Source organism: Cavia porcellus, unplaced genomic scaffold (assembly GCF_034190915.1).
Source record: "Cavia porcellus strain 051 isolate PalLab524CR breed Dunkin Hartley unplaced genomic scaffold, mCavPor4.1 scaffold_6, whole genome shotgun sequence".
NCBI lineage: Eukaryota > Metazoa > Chordata > Mammalia > Rodentia > Caviidae > Cavia > Cavia porcellus.
The window spans coordinates 1877769-1896550 of NW_026947489.1; the positions used below are offsets into that span (position 1 = coordinate 1877769).

Consider the following 18782-nt stretch of genomic DNA (forward strand, 5'->3'; position numbering starts at 1 on the left):
AGGGAGAGCCGAGTCTCGAACACTGTTACACAGGTTATCACAACAGAATCACCAGGCAACTTCCCAGGGTTCCGGCGTGGCTGCGGGCCTCTGCCTGTGCCTGCAGTGGTAACTCGGTACAGAGGGTTCTACAGAAGACCTTTCAAAGGCTTTGGCTTGCAGAATTTCAGTTCCAAGAAGATAAAATACTTGGTTTTGACACCTGTGTATACAATTTCCCGTAAAATACTTCTACCATGTTGTCCTATAAGTTGTTGTATTTTTAAATATTTTGTGCTATCTTTTGATGTAGGTTTCCTAGGGAACATTTTGGTGGTGATTTGCTTTGTGTCCCTAAGATTTTCACGTGTGTTCCTTCCTATGTCCTCCTCTCCCCCAGCTCCTCGGCCGATCCATAGACCTCAATCGCCTGATCACACAGCGCGTGTCTGCAGCCGTGTATAAGTCTCTGGAACTGGCAATCGGACGATTTGAAAGTGAGGACTTGACATCGATAGTTGTAAGTACGAGAACTAATTTTAATTTCTCGTCTGACTGATAAATCGAACTAACAGGTTCTCATTTTTGTGTAAATAATAAAAGACAGACACTAACTGAACTTGGCATGTCTTCAGTATCTTTTAGCATCTACTCTTATTACCAGCAACTTTGATTAACTTCAGGGTAAATAATCCTAGTCTCAAATGAGGTGCAGCTAAGGTGAAAGATAGCACATTACTTAATTCAGCAACATGCTTATATTTTAGAAATAGTGAAAACTAGTTGATAAAAGTTTTTAACTTGGGGCTGGGGGGGATTTAGCTCAGCAGCATAAGTGCCTGCCTTGCAAGCAGGCAGTCGTGAGTTCGATCCCTGGTACCGATAAAAACGAAAAAGACAAAAAAAAAAAAAGTTTTTAACTCTTTATTATAATAATCACAAAAAGATACATATATTTATCAGCTTTTTGTCACTAACAAAATACCTGAGAAAGGCCAGGCATGGAATCACAGTACTCAAGAGGCTAAGGCAGGAGGAATTCTGGGAGTTAGGGCCAGCCTGAGCTACATGAGTTCAAAGCCTGGCTGAGCTACATAGTGAGACGGACGCTGCTTCAAAAACCAAACAAAAGAAAAACCCTGATGTCGTGAGTGTCTTAGAGCACTCTGAACTCCGGGCAAGGTAAACACGCACACACGCCTGATCGGGACACGGGGGGTACAGTGTTCGGAAAAGAAAGACAGGAGAGACACCTTTACTGTCTGCACCGCGTTACACTGCACTGCACGCACAATCTTTATTTTAGGATTCATATATAGTAAACCCGATCAGTTCACAGAGCCCAGATAATTAAGTAGTGAAAAGGCATTCTTTGTGGCAAGCTACAACGTGACAGACTACAATGTTTATTCTAAAACTATCTAAGTGAAGTAAATAATCACAACCAGTTCTCATAACTTCTCTAGCCCAGGAAGAAATTCATTAGCTCAAGAATGTTGTTAATTTGTCTGCTGTTAGTGTCACAAAGGGTGGCCAGCCACTTCCTCAAGACTTCTGCAAAACAAAGCCAGCTCACAGTATGGATTCCAGAGGGTGAGGGGCTCACTGAGAACAGGCATTCCTATTCTACCTCCTTCTCGCATACCAGGGCGGCTATTGTAAATTGCACGTTAGAGGGGGTTGGGCCTACAAAGTGACACCTCATCCCCCACACCCTGAGACAGCCAGCTTGGAGCAAAGGCTTATTTTGCCTCCTGGTCTCAGAGGTGTCCAGCTGTGGGCCCTGGGCTTTGTTTCTGCCCCGTGGTGAAGCAGCACATTATGGCACAGGATGTGACGGGGAAGTATTTACCTTGTGGCAGCCAGGAAGTGGAGAGACAGCCAGGGAGGAAGAACCCAGGGACAAGAGCGGGTCTCCGCGCCCTGTGACCTGCAGCTTTAATTAGGCCACATTCTAAGTTTCTATCACTTCCCAATAATGCCATCCACTCAGGACCCTATCGTGGGGTGATCCGCCCTAGAGCCACGGCCCTCGTAGTCCGGCTGCTTTCCAGGCCCCACTCCGTGAGCTGCTGCGCTGCGGACGCCCCTTTGATGTGTGAGCCTTCGGGATCCCTTCCAGTAGCCAGGCCGTCACAGTGTGCATGCCTGAAATGAGCTGCCTGGTACTGACAGAAAGGGAAGCCCATTCTCAGGAGCGCCCACCTCGGTACCACTGCATGTGAAAGTGAGCACAGCACGCATGGGGACGGGTCCCATTTACCGTGGTCACGGCCGCTCCTCCTCAGAGCACCAAAGGAGGCTGTCGGTGCGCAGCGACATCACTGTGGACCGTGAAAGGTTGTGTGCAAGGTGGCCCTGAATGGCAGTCGTAATCTAATCTTTCAGAACGAGCTAAAAAGAAATTAAGAAAGTGGCAGCCGCAGCCAGGCTTGGTGATACACACCTGCAGTTTCAGGCACGTGGGAAGCTGAGGCAGGAGGACTGCAAGTTTGAGGCCAGCCTACTCACTTTAGCGAGACCTTGCTCAGAAAGGGGAAGAAGAGACAGGGTTGTAGGTCAGTGATACAGTGCTTTTGCTTGAGAGAGGCCCTGCGTTCAAGTCCTGGCCCTAAAGATAAAAGTGTGTTTGCTATGAGAGAACAGCAAAATCTAGAAACAAGAGAGACAGCAGTTCTGAACATGATGGAACTCATGTAAATTTTAAAAACAAAAATGATCTCAGAAATTAATTTAGAGAGATACAGAGGAACGAAGATGATATTTTTAAGTCAGCTAAGGCTGAGAAACAAGGTGTGAGAGAAAACGATACAGAAGGTAATGAAGATCAGCGTGCATTTCATGACGTTCTCAACTGACGAGAACAAAGATGCTATTTTTTATCTGGAGACCATATTGATAAAATAGAAGACAGCTTCAAAGCACACATGGTTCCCGAGTCCTGGTGACGGAACTCAGTTTCTTGACAACATGGAGGGGCAGAAACATACACATCCATTCTGCTCTGGAGTATGTGTTCAGCAGATCATGAGCTGTTGAGCCCTTGTTACCAAATCAGCCTTGCGTCCATCTGTTGGCCGGTGCGAGCATCTGTCTCAGGCACGCTGGGCTCTGACCGTGCAGGTGTGGTACCCACGCATTTTCTTTTCCACTTGGGATGAGGACCTTGTGCAAGTCAGATGACATCTCCGCGCGGTCCATCCAGCACAGATGCCCAGGTCTGGGAAACTGTCCACATGGCTGACATCCAGAAATACTGCAGTGAGGTGTCAGACCTTAAGGAGAAGAACAAGGCTCTCTGTCTTGCAGAGGAATCTGGGAAGACAACCTAACTGTCCTCGGTCCTTGGCCAGCTCTCAGGGAAAGGAAGCGTGTCACAGGCTTTGTAGCCAGTCCTCCCATAGAGCCGCTGGGAGTGGTTCCTAGCTGTGGGGTGACCTCTGTGAGGACAGGGAGCCCTGAGGGGCCCTGCTGCGCAGAGCTCTCCCAGCACCCGCTTACCCTGCACGTGTGGGGTGAAAGTGCTTTTCCGCTGCTCCTCGGTGGGCGGGACTCGGCCGGACCCTGCCCTTTACCAGCAGAATGTGGGCTGTGCACTTCAGTTGTAACTGGCCAAGTACGGTTTTGATGCAAATTATTGTTGGGGCTCTGACCCAGATCAGTGATGTATAATAGAAAGTTAATGCAAGCCATACATGTGATTTTATTCAAAATTACAACAGAAAAAGGAAAAGAACTAGGAGAAATTATTTCAATCATGTTGTATTTACCTATGATACTTACGTATTAGGTGCAGTAAGAGATAATAACTGAAAATAAAATAGAGCGATGTTGTGCAATAAAAGTTATTCCACACTTACGGCCTGTGCACTTCCGGGACACTCCACTTAGTGTCTCCAGACTGTGATCCACTGAGGGCAGCTGGAACCTTGGAAAATGAGCCATGGTGGGGGCGGCTGTCCATGTGAGCATTCCCAGGGCCATGTGTGTGCATGCTTGTCACCTCTGTCACCTAGCCTGTGCTTTCCTGGCAGTGAACTATGGCCTTGTGCATTCTAGGCCAATGCTCCACTGCCCAGTTACCCCCAAGCCCTGCGCGTTCCCAAAATGGGATTTGGTCTGGATCTGTGACAAATGTGGTGCTGCGGGGGTGGACGGCCCTAGGGCTTGGCCTGCTCGATGTGAAGTGGTGGTGGCAGGAGATGACACACCCACATCCACAGACTCTGTGAGATGGCAGGAGGGCAGAGGGGGTGGGGACATTTGGCAGCCTGGGGCAGGGTTGGGGAGGACACGGTGAGAACCTGCTTCAGGTTCTTGCTGTGCGGAGCCCACACCTTGTGTTCTGGGCCCGCGTCCTCCCCAGTGCTGGGTCCCCCAGGACTCAATGCCGCCTTCCTGCCAGGCCTGCTTTGGCCCTCATACCATCTCTGTGACCCTACAGGAGCTAGATGGCCTCTTGGAAATCAACCGCATGACCCACAAGCTGCTGAGCAGGTACCTGACCCTGGACAGCTTTGATGCCATGTTTCGGGAAGCCAACCACAATGTGTCGGCGCCCTATGGAAGGATCACCCTGCACGTCTTCTGGGAGCTCAACTACGACTTCCTGCCCAACTACTGCTACAATGGCTCCACCAACCGGTGAGCGTGGAAGCTGCGGGGCGCATCCACACCTCCCCAAGTGCCCGCCTGGGAGTGTCCCGGGTCTGCTTCCCTGGGCTGCATGCCACAGGCTTCCCTGTCTATGACATGCACACCCTCCCCGTTTCTTTTGTTTACAAGTGCAGCCCTGGACTGGCTTTGGGCAGGTGGTCTTGGCTTTGCACGTGGCAGCTGTGGGACAGGGTCAGGCCTAGAGCTCCAGACTGTTTTGTGGTGCTCGCTGGTAAGGGCTCCCAGGACTGGTTCTGAGCTGTGCTGTTTCCAGCCCAGAAGGCCGTGTGTGGACAGTCCCTTAGCTGGCTGCCCCACTTCCTACCATCTCACTGCTGTGTCAGAGGATGTGAAGTGGCTGGTTTGAGGGCTCGATGGCTGCCTGTCAGAATGGGGCCTGAGTAAGGAGTGTGACTGGTGCGCCCTGAGTGACCTGCCCGGCTGGGGCAAATCTCTCTGTGCACCAAGCCGGCTCCAGTGCTGGTCAGTGGCATGCCACTGCAGAAACAGCCCAAGCTAGGAGGGAGCCGGGGTGCTGTCCTGCAGCCCCAGCACTGGCGCAGCTGCCTCTATTCTAGGAACCCTGACATGTGGTTGTGTTTCACACAGGAAGTGGGTCTGGTTTGGGCAGGTGAGTTGTTAAAGGCCATTTGCCGCACAACCCTTCTCATGGCTCCACGGCGGTGTGGTGCCCACTCTGGGCAGAGGCAGTGGGCACACACCTGGCTTTGGAGCTGCAAGTAAAGGAGCCCAGGCACTGCCCTAGCTCAGGCTTTGGGGCCTGGCCATACGTGGTCCCCAAAACCGAAATTGGAGGTGGTTCATCCCCGTTTAATTCACCTTTGAGGTGCCTGTCTTTCCGAAACGTACTAAGTTGTTAAAAAGCTGAAGATTATGTTTATTCTTGAAATAACGCTGCACAGTTATCAGATAGCTACGTAGAAGGGGTTGGAGGAGTTTCCCTTGTGAAAACGTCTTCCTTCTGGAGTTCCTGGCGCGCACTTGGCCTTCCGTATCCATGGATTCAATCAACCATGGGTCAGAGATACTCAAAGCAGACTCCTGTACCCAGTACGCACACAGCTCTCTCCTGTCACTGCGTCCTGTCAGGAGCGGTGAGGACCTGGAGGGGCCCCTGGGTGGGCCCGCGGAAGGAGCGCCTGCCTGAGTTCTGTGTGAGAGGCTGGAGCAGACGGCGCTCGCTACCACAGGGGTGCTGAGCGGTGGCTGTGGAGCTGTACGTGTGGAATCTTGTGCAAAGCAGCGTGCCCCAGGACTGGATTCCAGGCCTGTGGGGTTTCTGAGAGCCTCTTGGGACAAGACAGGACTTTGTTACGGCTGGGCCCATGTGCCGTCTCCACTGGCACACTGTAGTCCGCCAAGTGGCTGCGACTCGCCGAGAAAGGCCCGGAGCTGCCAGAGCAGGCTCTCCTTGGGATCGGCAGGGCTCCGGCTAGAGCACGGCCACAGGAGGCTGTGTCCCGAGGGACGGTGGAGCCCCACACCCCGGGGAAGGGAGGGCGGCCTGGCTTCCCAGCGCTGAGGCACCGTTTCCCTTTGGAGCTCTGTGAGCGAGATGTAGGGAATGATCTGGGACTTTGAGCGGTGCCTGTGTAAGTCTCACTCCGTAGTCTCAGCACCTGTGAGTGACGTGTACCTGAATCAGGTGTCGCTCTAGTGACTGAACTCCCGTGAGTCTGGGGGTGGTGGGTTTGTCTTTGGAGACAGTCTCAGCATGCTTTCCAGACTGTGTAGCCCACGCTCACCTCAAACTCTTGGTGGTCCTGCTGCCTCAGCCTCCCAAGTGCTAGGGTTACAGTGTACACCACCACGCTCAGATCTTTTTCAGTACGTGTCTGCAGAGCAGAATTTGGACATGTCTGGTGACAGACATGTGACATATTTTCATTCTTTCTTACCCCCCCCCCCCACTCCACTCTCCTGTTTCCTGCCTCACACTCCGGAGGCAGCAGGGGTCCCTAACTTCTTTATTGCCCCCACAGACACCTGTTGGCAGTCTGGTGTACGTGTTAGCACTTTTATCAGTCTGTTTCTGATCAGCAGGGATCAGGGGTTCCAACTCAGGCTGTGACCGGCGAATGGCTTTAGTAGATTTTTGAACTCAAAGCGGTCTCATTCTGGGCAGCAGCCTCTTTGTCATTCTGGACACGCCCTGCCTTCTGACCATGGGGGTTCCAGGCTCCTCTTGTGCTTCTGCTTGACCCTGGCAGTGTGCCGATGCTGCGTGGTTCTCGTGGTGTGAACGTCCTCCCGTTCGCCTCTCCTTGCCTCCCCTGACAGGGTCTACGGCACTGAGCTGCCCGGCTGGCCTGGAACTAAGTCCTTCTTCCAGACACTGGGATCCCAGTGTGTGCACCCACACCCAGCCTTGTGTGTCTGCCCGTGTGTGACGAGACCCTGCTGAGATGACATGGCTTGCTGGTCTTGGTAGTTCTGCTTGACAGTTTATCACTCGATTTAAAATGCCCTGATCCACCATCGAGCTGGAATTTCTTGACCAAGTTTGCTTATTCTTCCCTGTTAACCCAGAGCTGGTGACAAGGGTGGCTGGGATGGTGGTCTCATTGTCATCCCCACCTCTCACACCTGGCAGGCTCCTGCAGGGCTGTGCGGGGCTCATGTGATTCTGGTGCCCACGGGGCAGCCTCTCCCCAAGTGTGCAGACCGAGTTCATGGGCCCCCGGGCTCTTGCTGTGGCTCCTGAACTGTGGACACAGTTTCTGTGTTTCGGGGAGTTGGTGTCAAGTCCATGTGACGGCTCTTGATCTATGGCAGCTGGTGAAGACTCCAGTTAGCTGGGGGAAGTTCTAATAATGGGTGCTGGAAGTTGTGAATTTGAAGAGCCAGCGTTAAAGTTCTTGTTCTCTTTTCTGCTTCGTCTTTCTTGCTTAGGTTTGTTCGGACAGTGTTACCATTTTCTCAGGAATTTCAAAGAGATAAACAACCTAATGCACAGCCCCAGTACTTACATGGATCCAAGGTAGGCTCTTTTTGTTAGATTTTTTGGTGTACATTCTACATGATCATAATGAGGTATACTTTGAAACTTATAGAGTTGCCCACACTGGTCTCAAACTGCTGGTCTCAGGTGGTCCCCCTGCCGCAGCCTTCTCGGTAGCAGGGACAGCAGACACTGTGCTGGCTTGGAATTTAATTTAAATCAGTTTGGGTGCAGTGACTTAAATGTGTCATATTTTTAGAGCTATGCTTTCTTCCATTTGATTAACATCTTTCTGAAACATGGCAGTAATTTAAAATACAAACTAGCACAGTGACACTGGGGAGGCCAAGACAGGAGGGTCACTGCGAGTTCCAGGCCAGCTCGGGCTACAGAGTGAGTTTAAGGCCAGCCTACATTGCACAGTGAGATGCTGTCTCAAAGAGACAAGAAAAGTGGGGGGGGGGGGGGACACAACTGGAAAAAAGTATCCTTTGGAACTGGTTTGTAGTGTTTCCGTAGCTGTGGCCTTGTCGTAGGTACTGCAGTGTGCCTGTCTCGCTCCTGCCATTGAAACAAGTGAGACTGGCAGGAGGTTTACAGGCTTAAAAACGTGGGCCTAAGAAAACGCACGGCAGAGTCCAGAGGGTCTGGGGGGGGTCCTGACTTCCCCATGTGGCCAGCAGCCTCTGGTCCTGAGCACCTGATGAAACTCGGCAGCTGCCCGATGGGGTTACTGAGCACTTGTGCTCAGCTAGTCAGGGCTCAGAAATATTTAGGGGAAAACCTGTCTGAACTGAACATGCACAGACATCTTTGCTTATCCTGACTCCTAATCAACACAACCAAACTACTCAGCCACATTTACAGGTGTGGAATGGGAGCTGACAGGGAGGGGTGTGGCAAGGGCTGTGGGAACCCTGCACTGTTGGCAGCGGCCTGGCCTGGCCCACGGGGCACCGTGGGACGGCTGTGTGCCCTGCACCCTTAGGGTCCAGGAGGAAGGAAGGAAAGAAGGAAGTGCTCCATAGTGAGGGGTGCCGGGTGCTGGCTCCGCACACCACGAACAGTGCTGGCGTGTGCTCCCCCTGCTCCTGGAAGGCTGGCCCAGCCCGCAGGTGAAGACCCCACCTCATTCCTTAATTGAACGGTGGCCTTGTAGGGTAGGGACCCCATCCTGTGGCTATCAGGCAGAGTCCCTGCCACCTGGCTGCTTGCGCTGGGCTGTGCTTTGCTCCTGAGTCTTCAGTGTTCTGCGTGTGGCGCTTGTTGACCCCTCACTTGGTGGCTGGCTCTGCCTGCGGTGAAGCCAGGAACTGCTGCTGAGGAGGAGGAGGCCAGGCTGGCCAGGGCAGCCCTGGGAATGAGGTTCTCCTGTGAACCGAGCTTGTGGCATTCCTCGGTGTGTCTCCCGCGCTTTTGTTTTCTTCCTGCATTGAACTCCCCCTTTATTGACAAACATCTTACTCAGAACCTCAGCATGTAGGACTCAGACGTGGAGCTCTGAGGTCAGGATGGCAGCGAGTGTCTGAGCCCAGGTCGGCTTGTCTCTTCCGAGTCTGACCACACACAGTTGGAGCTGGCACCGGACTGCGCAGGCGTGGCAGGATCACAGTCACCATATTTTCATGATCAGCTGACACTCAGGCTCTGCCTCGGGGCTTCAGCTGGTCACGACCACCTACAAATCCTGTGATATCCTAGAAAGACTCAGTCATCTGTGCTCATGGTTACACTTTACTAGAGCAAAAGAACCAAGCAGAGTCCCACGGGGAAAAGAGGCACCGATGGCATCTAGAGGAGCCCAGCTCAGACTTGCACCGTCCTCCCCGGGCTTGTGCGGTGTGTGCAGGGCGCTCTCGGAGTTCTGGACACTGACAGCCCACGCGAAGGCAGAAGGAATGAGTGAGAGATGGAGGGAGGCGAGTGGGAGAGGATGCGGGGCTGCACGTGTACCAGCTCACGCACACGAACGCATAGGCAGTTCCTGACTCACGAACAAGTAGGTTCCAGGAGAATGTTCCCAAGTGGGACTCCTGGGTATCCGACAGTGAGTCTTCTACAGCACACCTGTGAAAGTCTGCAACACACATGTGCCTAAATTGAGGGTTTACTGCAAATGTACTCATAAAGACAAAACAGACAGCAAACAAAGGAAAAGAGTAGTAGGCTTGGGCTCTAACATATCAATGATTATGTTACACATAAATGTATTAAACAGTCAAAGCCCAGTGTTGTGGTTTGTACCTATAATCCCAGCATTCTGGGAGACTGAGGCAGGAGGATCACAAATTTGACACCAGACTGAGTAACTTAATAAGACCTTGTCTCAAAATAAAAATGGGCTGGTTATGCAACTCAGTGTGAAGCCGCTGAGGGCCGTCTCTACTACTGTGATACACAGATGGATAGACAGATGGAATCTAAATACAGTCCAAAGACAGAGGCTGGCCCACGGGGCTTCTGTACTGGACACCCGAGCAGACAGACATGAAAGGACAAGTGAACACCTCCAGCCGAGGACGCCGCTCCCCGTTTAGTAGCTGACGGAAGCAATCGCAGAATTGGCAACAGCAGGGCAGAGCTGGACCTCACAGCGCAGCGACGGGGTCTGACCGACTGTGCTCAGCGGCCCACTCCGAGCCAGCGCCGTCCCTGCAGACAGCCGCGGACACCACCACAGCCACAGCCCGGCCCGGCCCATCTAGGAGACTTGCGCAAAACTGAAAGCACTGAAATCGTAGTGTTCCCTAACCTCACTGAACTCAAACTGGAAGCCACTTAACAAAAGAAAGATTAAAAACTCTCCAAACACTTGAAAATTAGCACACTTCTCCATAAACTATGGGCAAAGCAGTAGTCTCAGGGGAGATCACAAAATACAGCCAACTGAATGAAAATACAAAATAACATTAAAATGTCTGAGATGTGGCTACGGAAGCGTGGAGAGGGAAGCTCATAGCACTGAACGCTCCTTTAGCACCTGCACCCCTACAGGAGCACAGAGGCCCCTCCATGCACACTGCCCGCACTACCCTCCCTCCCTGCCGAGGTGCTGCTCTCCCCAGCTGCACTACCCCGACAGGATCTGCTCCAGCAAGTTTGCTTTTCCTGGCTGGAGACCTCCATGCCTGTAAGGGCAGTGTATCTTACAACAAAAGTCACTGGGTCTTTTACCCGGGTGCTGTGTTGAGAGCATCTTGCTGTTGTGCGTGCATGTGTGCGCGCGTGTGTGGGGGCCTTGCTGAACACTCTGACCTTGCTCCCCAGGCTTTGAACCTAGCCTACTCCAGCATTTATGGCAGCTACCGGAACTTTGTGGGGCCGCCACACTTTCAAGTCATCTGCCGGCTGCTCGGCTACCAGGGCATTGCCGTGGTCATGGAAGAGCTGCTGAAGGTCGTCAAGAGCCTGGTGAGTTCCCGCAGGCCCTGGACCAGAGCCGCCAGGCTGGTCCCTGAACAGATGCATGATTCTGTTTAGTTTTCCATGCTTCTGATACTTTCATTTCTCCCCCCTTTTTCCCGATTCATGAAAGTAGACCCACCACACCTATGACCTGGATCTGTGATTCCAGCTACTTAGGAGATTAAAATGGGGCAATCACTTGAGCCCAGGAGTTTGGAGCCAGCTTGACCCTGTCATTTAAAAACAGCCAGAGTGGATCCAGGTTATTTTAACTGATTTACAGGAGGCATTTTTAATTATCAAAACAGTGTCTGTCTTCTGTCCCATGATTGAACCAGTCATCAAGAGAAAGCTTGAAAACACATTTGTGGGGGTCTGAATTGAGTGGCAATCTATCAAGGAAGTGAGATAACCGTGCACTTAAAGGGAGACAAACTAAAGGCTAACAGAACTGCAAGTTAAATCTACAACCGCACAGATCAGGATTGAAATTAATTAGAAGGGATGGGGATTTAGCTCAGTGGTACCTGCCTGGCAAGCATGACTGAGATCCTGAGTTCGATTCCCAGAATACATACAAAGAAAATAAAATAATTAGGACATAGGAGAGTTTGGTCATTGGTCCTAGACCCTCCCCAGGCAGGATCCCAGCAGGAAATTCTGCCTGCACATGGGTGGCAGTCGGAAGGTGCCGGGATTCCTGGCCCGTGGCTGAGCACGGAGGTGACAGAGCCCAGCCCTAAAGCTGTACTAGACCCAGAAGAAGAGCCCAGGCACTGCACTTTCCTGTGAGACCTGGGGTCCCTGGGCTGCGGGCATTCTTGGTGTCAGTGGCTCAGCTCTCCTGCCCTTTTCCTTGCACCCTCGGTGCCTGTGTCTCCGGTGGGCACTGTGATTTGCAGTGTCAATGTGGTCAGCCACATCAAGACACCTGGCCACTGTTTTGCCCAGTGGCATTTTATTCCCCTGACGGAGCAGTGCTGCAGATGCTCACTGCTGTGCCTTCTGTGACAGGCACGTGTGCACAGTGCATGCTGCAGCCAATACCGCCCTTGTCTCCCCAGCTCCAGGGCACGATCCTGCAGTATGTGAAGACGCTGATGGAAGTGATGCCCAAGATCTGCCGCCTGCCCCGGCATGAGTACGGCTCTCCCGGTGAGTCTGGGGGCCTGGGCTGTGGCGCTCATGGTGGTGTTGCCGCAAGGGCAGCTCAGCGCTCAGGCACAGCAAACGAAAGCAAGCTGGACACTGTTGGGAACAACAGGTTGGTCTTCCCTGGATAGGAGGAGAGAAAGACCCTAAACCAGATCCTGAGTAACAACTACCTGCTCCCCCCACAAAGCGTGGGTGGGGAAGATGCACAAAGGCCCTTGTCCAGCTGTGTGGTCACTGCACGTGAACTGCTGCTGCTGGGCTCTCTAACTGCACAGCTCTGATGGTTTCAAAGAGTACTGTTTCACGATCAGTCTGAGCTGGGGACCCTCCTTCAGTTAAGGCTGGCTTTTGTCTCTGTCGAGACAGTTTCTTCTGTAAGTTGCACAGCTGAACGCTGGCCTTGTCTTTGGAGACGTGTGCCCACATGTGTGTGACAGATGAAGACTGACCTATAGGCAGCCCACCGGTGCGGCCCGGCACCTGGACACAGCCACTGGTGTCTGAGGAGCAGTGAGGCCCAGTGAAGGAAATTAAGTGTACTGTGGCCAGCCCTCGCTTAGAAGAACCCAATTTCAGCACATCGGGAAGCGAAATGATGATGTTGGGCAGTAAAATGACACGACCAGAGCTCTGAGCATAGTAGAGGAGGCCATTCAGGGACTTTTCAGCACAGGGAACACTGTCCCCTCCTGCTAGAGGTCTTCAAGCAGTGAGACGGCCACACTGGCACCTGGCAGGTGCCATGGCAGCAGCAGCAGCAGGGGCACGGGCTGTGGTGAGGAAGGGATGTCTTGGCACATGGGCAGAGCGGGCCTTGAAGAGTGGCCTCCACTGAAGTGGGTTTCATCTCCAACTTTCTTCTCTCTAGGGTGATGTGGCCTCTCTGAGGTCTTCCACCTTTATGTGCATTTTGGAATCATCCTGTTGGCTTTTGCCTGGCTTTGCCATGAATGAATACATCAGGAGTACTGGAAGTCTTTCCTATCTTCAGCCTGCATTTTTGCGTTGTGTTATGCTGCCTGGGCACTGGGGAAGCTCTGCCTTTCTCTGGAAGCAGGGGGAGAGGGTGCAGCTTTCCTCAAGTGTGGTGGCGGCTGCGGCTGATGGGGGTATTCGTCTCAGGGCCTGCAAGGTGTGGTGAACCTGCCCAATTCCCGTCCGCCTCTGCTGCAGCTGCACAGCTGCACTGTAGTGACTGCTGCTGTCGCCTTTCTGAAGCCGTGGGGTTGCATAGGAAGTGGTCCCCATCACCTGGGCACAGGGCTGTGAGGGCAGCGCAGGACTGGATGCTGTGCCGTCCCCATCGTCGGTACACATCCCGGGATGCCAGGGCACTGCGCCTCCAGCTCCCACCACCCCGCTTGCTTTCGCCCACAGGCATCCTGGAGTTCTTCCACCACCAGCTGAAGGACATTGTGGAGTATGCGGAGCTGAAGACTGTGTGCTTCCAGAACCTGCGGGAGGTGGGCAACGCTGTGCTCTTCTGCTTGCTGATCGAGCAGAGCCTGGTGAGTGCCTGGCCTCGTTCTCCCATTGTGCTAAGATGGTGCCCACCAGGGGGTGGGAAGCGTCTTGCTGGGGAGGTTTCTGTGCAGGCCCTGAGAAGCAAGGCTGTAAAATACCATTTTCCCCTCATGGCTACTTACTTGAAATTTGTTCCCTGCATTTGAGAAACAAAAAAAGTCACACTGTTTCAGGGTTTTTCTAGGCTACTCTGGGAGATTGTTGCAATATTACTGCTTAAAGCACCTGTTTTTGCGGCCTGAGACTTCACTAGGGCAGTCATGTATTCGAAAGACAGGCCTGAAGCGTGCTGCTTTCACGTGGGTGCAAGTGTCCCTGTCTCCAGCAGGCTTCTCAGCACTTCCTAACGCCGCTTCCTTTCTCCGCCGCAGTCTTTAGAGGAAGTGTGTGACCTGCTGCATGCAGCCCCTTTCCAGAACATCCTGCCGCGCGTCCACGTGAAAGGTGAGCCTTCTCCCCTCCCTAGAGTCCAGCAGCCCTTGGCGGGGTGCTGCTTCTGCGGGGTGACGTCAGGGCCTTCAGCCACACTTGGGCCCCAGGGGCAGTTTGTTCAAACTGAAAGAAATGAGCCTCATTTGCTTCCCGATGACGGCAGGCGAGCAGATGGAGCGCCGCGGCCAGGGGCTGACTGCTGTCTCAGCAGCCGAGTGGTGAGGAGCCTCGCTGCACTCTTCTGCTATAGCTCACTTCAAAGTTTCAGCGAGTTTGAAACACGAGTATTTAACAGATCAGTTCTGCTGGGCTTCGTCTGTCTGGGCTCTTTTGAGTAGGAGAGCTTGTACCAGTCCCAGGTGAAGGCAGACCCACAAACGGAAACATTTCCTTAAGCAAATCTGTCTGTTCAAATTGAAAGATCAAATTTGTTCTGCAAAATTTCCTCCCAAAGAGACTCTATAGCCACATTAACAATCTTTGTAGCAAAATTTTCATGTTGTTTCTTGGAAAGCATAATACAGTGTTTTTCCCACTGCAGAGGGGGAGAGGCTCGATGCTAAAATGAAAAGGCTGGAATCCAAGTATGCCCCGCTACATCTCGTCCCCCTGATCGAGAGGCTGGGGACCCCACAGGTAGGTGAAATGTGCTGTACTGCCCGGCCGCGAGCCAGGCGTCCCCCGTGGGCCTGCAGTGGGGATGGGCAGTCGGGCAGCCACCCTGGGGTCAGGTGGGCAGCGACCCCCAGCTGAAGGGGGATGCATCAGAGACCTCTCGGGTGTGTGCACCGCAACGAGCGCCTCACCTCACCTGGCAGCGCACACCGACACAGCAAACATCATCTGTCGCAGTCCACCCGTTCTTTGAAAGGGCTTCTCTTAAAGCAGAAGAAAGGGGAGAAGCAGCAAGGCCTCAGGGCAGGTTCTGTGCTTCATGCCTGCTCATGCTGCTTTCCTGTTCTCAGCCTCCGCACGCTGCCATCTTGAAGGCGGCGTTCTCTGCACTGCAGGCTGTAGAGTGGCATCCCTGAGCTCAGCCTGTCAGATGACAGTAGGTCCAGCCACACTGAAGCCCAAAACTGTCTCCGCACACTGCCAGGTGTGCCCAAGGGCAAAGTCACTAGCAGTACAGAAGACTGCTCATCTTTGTTGCTTGCTTCCACGCATCCTCTTCTGTCAGGGAAGTACTCTCGGGACAGTCATAAACAGTGCCATGCCTGGTTGTGCTTTCTGCAGCAAATTGCAATCGCAAGGGAGGGGGACTTGTTGACCAAGGAGCGCCTCTGCTGTGGCCTGTCTATGTTCGAGGTCATCTTGACACGGATCCGGACCTTTCTGGATGACCCCATCTGGCGTGGGCCTCTCCCTAGCAACGGGGTCATGCACGTGGATGAGTGCGTGGAGTTCCACAGGCTGTGGAGTGCCATGCAGTTCGTGTACTGCATTCCCGTGGGGACGCATGAGTTCACGGTGGAGTAAGTGTGTGGTGTGCTGGGGAGGGCAGGTCGGGGGAACGGACACAGAAGTAGGGCTGAGATCCTGGGAAGGGATCAGACACGCACCAAGCTGCTTCAGTGCCACAGAAAGTGGGGCTTCTTCCTTGACACCAAGGAGAGGACCTAGGAGTAGCATCCTGGAACCCCTGAACACAGATCGGGGCTGCACGTTTCTGGGCAGGGGGTCCATAATGTCATTCTGCCCCTGTGGACTTACAAAAGTAGGAAGCAGCATGCCCGAGCTCAGAAACTACCAAAGCCCACAAATCACCTGCTCAGGGTGCTGCTTCAGGCTGTGGATGGCAGTGGGAGGGCCTGCAGGACGTTCTCCTGAGTGTCCGTGTGAACGCTGTGTGCTCTTGCTCTTAGGCAGTGTTTTGGCGATGGGCTGCACTGGGCCGGCTGCATGATCATCGTGCTGCTCGGGCAGCAGCGGCGCTTTGCAGTGCTGGATTTCTGCTACCATCTCCTCAAAGTACAGAAGCATGATGGCAAGGATGAGATCATCAAAAACGTGGTATGTTCCCCTGGCTAAGAGGTTCACGGGTGGGTATCTTTCACTGTGACAGTAAGGTTTTACCAACTGAAAGGTTTCCATCACTCAAGTGAACCTAAACATAACTGGCAAGTGACATTTTGGCAGTTTAAAAAACAAAACAGCCAGGGATATAGCTCAGTGGCACAAGCGCCTGCCTGGCAAGCACAAGGTCCAAAGTTCAATTCTGGCACCAAAACAAACAAACAAACAAACAGCCCTGCCGTTTTCTTTTTTCCTCAGCGTGCTCAGCCCGACTTGCCTTGTGCACAGATTATTGTAAATTCTTTGTCTTCTGTCACCTTGGACTGCTTAGAGCTGAACAGTAGAAAATACCGCTCCTGGTAGTCTGAAATGGTCTCCAGGAATCCTGTCACCTGCCTTCTGTTTCTGTGGTTTGGGACTCTGGTTAGACGCTAGCCCTGCGACTCTCCCCTGCCATCAGCTCTCTCACTGCGCGGCCGTAGCATCAGCAGGGGCTCAGTGGTGGGAACGCCAGCGAGACTCACTCTGAATTGCACTGCACCTGGCCGGTCCACTCACCCTCACAAGCCACCGTGCGCCCGGCGGTGGTGCTGCATCTGCCCTGGAGCCTCAGCAAGACTCGGCTTCACCCTTGTGGAGCAAGGTGGCTGATTTCGGATCCTTGTACTTGTAGGAACAAGGTCCCCACTTGCTGCTGGCTGCCAGCCCCGTGGTCTCTTTTGCCTTTCACGCGGTATGGTGGGCCAGGCCCCCTCAGCTTCCAGCATCCCCCAGTGCCGTCTTTCCCTCTACCCTGGGGTGAGGGTGGGTCCTGCTGGGCGGTCCAGGAGGCCTTCTCTTCCTGACTTCCGGTGACAACCTCAGCACATCTACCAAGCATGTTCCGTGAGGCAGGGAGGGCACGGCTGTGCGCGTCTCAGGGCTGCTGTGGCCGCCATGTGCCATCTTCTTAGCTTTCACTGCTTCCAGAGCTCCTTCTTCATCTGTGTCTGCAGGTAACTTACTTGAGCTCTACCTAATCTGCTTTCTAACCCAAAAATTGTGTGTTCATTTTTTTCAACTTAGTTCTTCCAATCTTGGTTGTAACTGAGAATTTAAGTCTTTGAATTCTAGTATTTCCTCAAAAGAACTTACTTCAGATGAGTTTCCTCCCAAGATTTGCCTTGCTCCTGCCTCACTGCCGTGGGCTGGTGCCAGCCTGGGACCACGTTAGCCTCATCCAAGGGGGCCAGCTTTGGCCCGGCCTGTCTCATCCCATCCCAGCACTGCTGTTTTCCGCCTTACCGCCTTCATGGGACCCACCACCAGTGGTTGTAAAAGTTTGTGTTTTAATGCTGTTCTTCAGCCAGACCTATCACAACAGGAAGGCCGGCCAAACCTTCCCACAGCGTTGCCCTCCGGATGTCTAGTTAGCATTGCTGGCTTCCTGGTCTTTCCCTACTGAGCACACCGTCTTCGTCTTTGTAGTCCCAGCGTTGAGCATACAGCAGATCCTTGCTCCGTGGATATTTGTGGAGTGAATATGCTTGTTAGAGTTTGCAAAGCTACTTGTGGAGCAGAGAAATGTATTTAAACTGAAACTGTATTCACTGTTACAGTAGCAGCATTTAAAATACCATACTCCTGTATAGTCCGATGTAGTTTCTCTGAGAAAATATGAAAATCTTAACATTTTGAGTCACAAAGTACCTGTGTAAGGGTTAATAATACAATGCCCTGACCTGTTACAGCCTTTGAAGAAGATGGTTGAGAGGATTCGCAAGTTCCAGATCCTCAACGACGAGATCATCACCATCCTGGACAAGTACCTGAAGGCGGGTGACGGGGAGAGCACCCCGGTGGAGCACGTGCGCTGCTTCCAGCCACCCATCCATCAGTCTCTGGCCAGCAGCTGAGGCGCAGGCCGCCCTGTGGGGCGCCTGATGGCCCATGCTCTTTCTGAAACTGCTTAGTGGGTTCTAGGGACTACTTTTCAGTATCTCTACTTGTTCAAGGGGGTACTTCTGATCTAAAAGTTTATTTTATAAAATTATTTTTCTAGACTAAAATTGTATATGCTTTTGGTAATGAGGAAGTCTGAGAATACTGGCTGCCAAGTGTTGCCATGTTCTTGCAGAATTATTCTCAGGTTTCCTATAGAATTTCCCAGCAACTGGCTACACCATGTGACACAGTTAAGTTCACTCATTTTCTTCCCCTAATAAACTTAATGCCTTTTAATTGTATTAAAATCCTATGCCAAGTACCATTAACTCCATGACTGTTTAGCAGTAGTATAGGGATTTTTCTGGTCTTTTATAAACAATTTTCTAAGTCATTGTCCCTCTTTTGTGCCAGTGTTTTGGAAGATAGTGAACCTGATTCTTTGGTTCCCACTAAATTCAAGTATGATGAAATCTAATTTTGAGGCGTACAGGTTAGAGAAATAAAACTAATGAAACCTATTTGTGTGCATTTATTTATTGCTACTTTTCTTGGCTGGCACAGACAGGTTCATGCCATAATCGAAGTGGCCTCCATGAGGCTGAGGTGGGACAGGCCCGGGACACGTCGGGTTCACCACCACAGACATGTGACTTCCATGCAGACCAGTGAGCCTCAGACTCAGGTATGTGGCCGCTGCACTCTGGACACGGAGGACACTGAGCAGTGC

At 52.5% G+C, this 18782-nt stretch overlaps 1 protein-coding gene across 2 annotated transcripts in view; it reads left to right on the forward strand.

The window, feature by feature from the left end:
* Window positions 1-18573, forward strand: part of Cyfip1 (cytoplasmic FMR1 interacting protein 1) — a 79594-nt gene extending 61021 nt beyond the window's left edge. For both annotated transcript variants that reach the window (XM_063249799.1, XM_003461081.4), the window contains 11 exons: window positions 380-499; window positions 4424-4623; window positions 7549-7636; window positions 10865-11008; window positions 12067-12157; window positions 13535-13665; window positions 14053-14125; window positions 14655-14749; window positions 15350-15588; window positions 15979-16126; window positions 17860-18573. In XM_063249799.1, the coding sequence (XP_063105869.1) occupies window positions 380-499; window positions 4424-4623; window positions 7549-7636; window positions 10865-11008; window positions 12067-12157; window positions 13535-13665; window positions 14053-14125; window positions 14655-14749; window positions 15350-15588; window positions 15979-16126; window positions 17860-18024 (1494 nt within the window). In that variant the 3' untranslated portion in view covers window positions 18025-18573. The remainder of the gene's footprint in view (window positions 1-379; window positions 500-4423; window positions 4624-7548; window positions 7637-10864; window positions 11009-12066; window positions 12158-13534; window positions 13666-14052; window positions 14126-14654; window positions 14750-15349; window positions 15589-15978; window positions 16127-17859) is intronic.
* The last annotated feature ends 209 nt before the right edge of the window (window positions 18574-18782 follow it).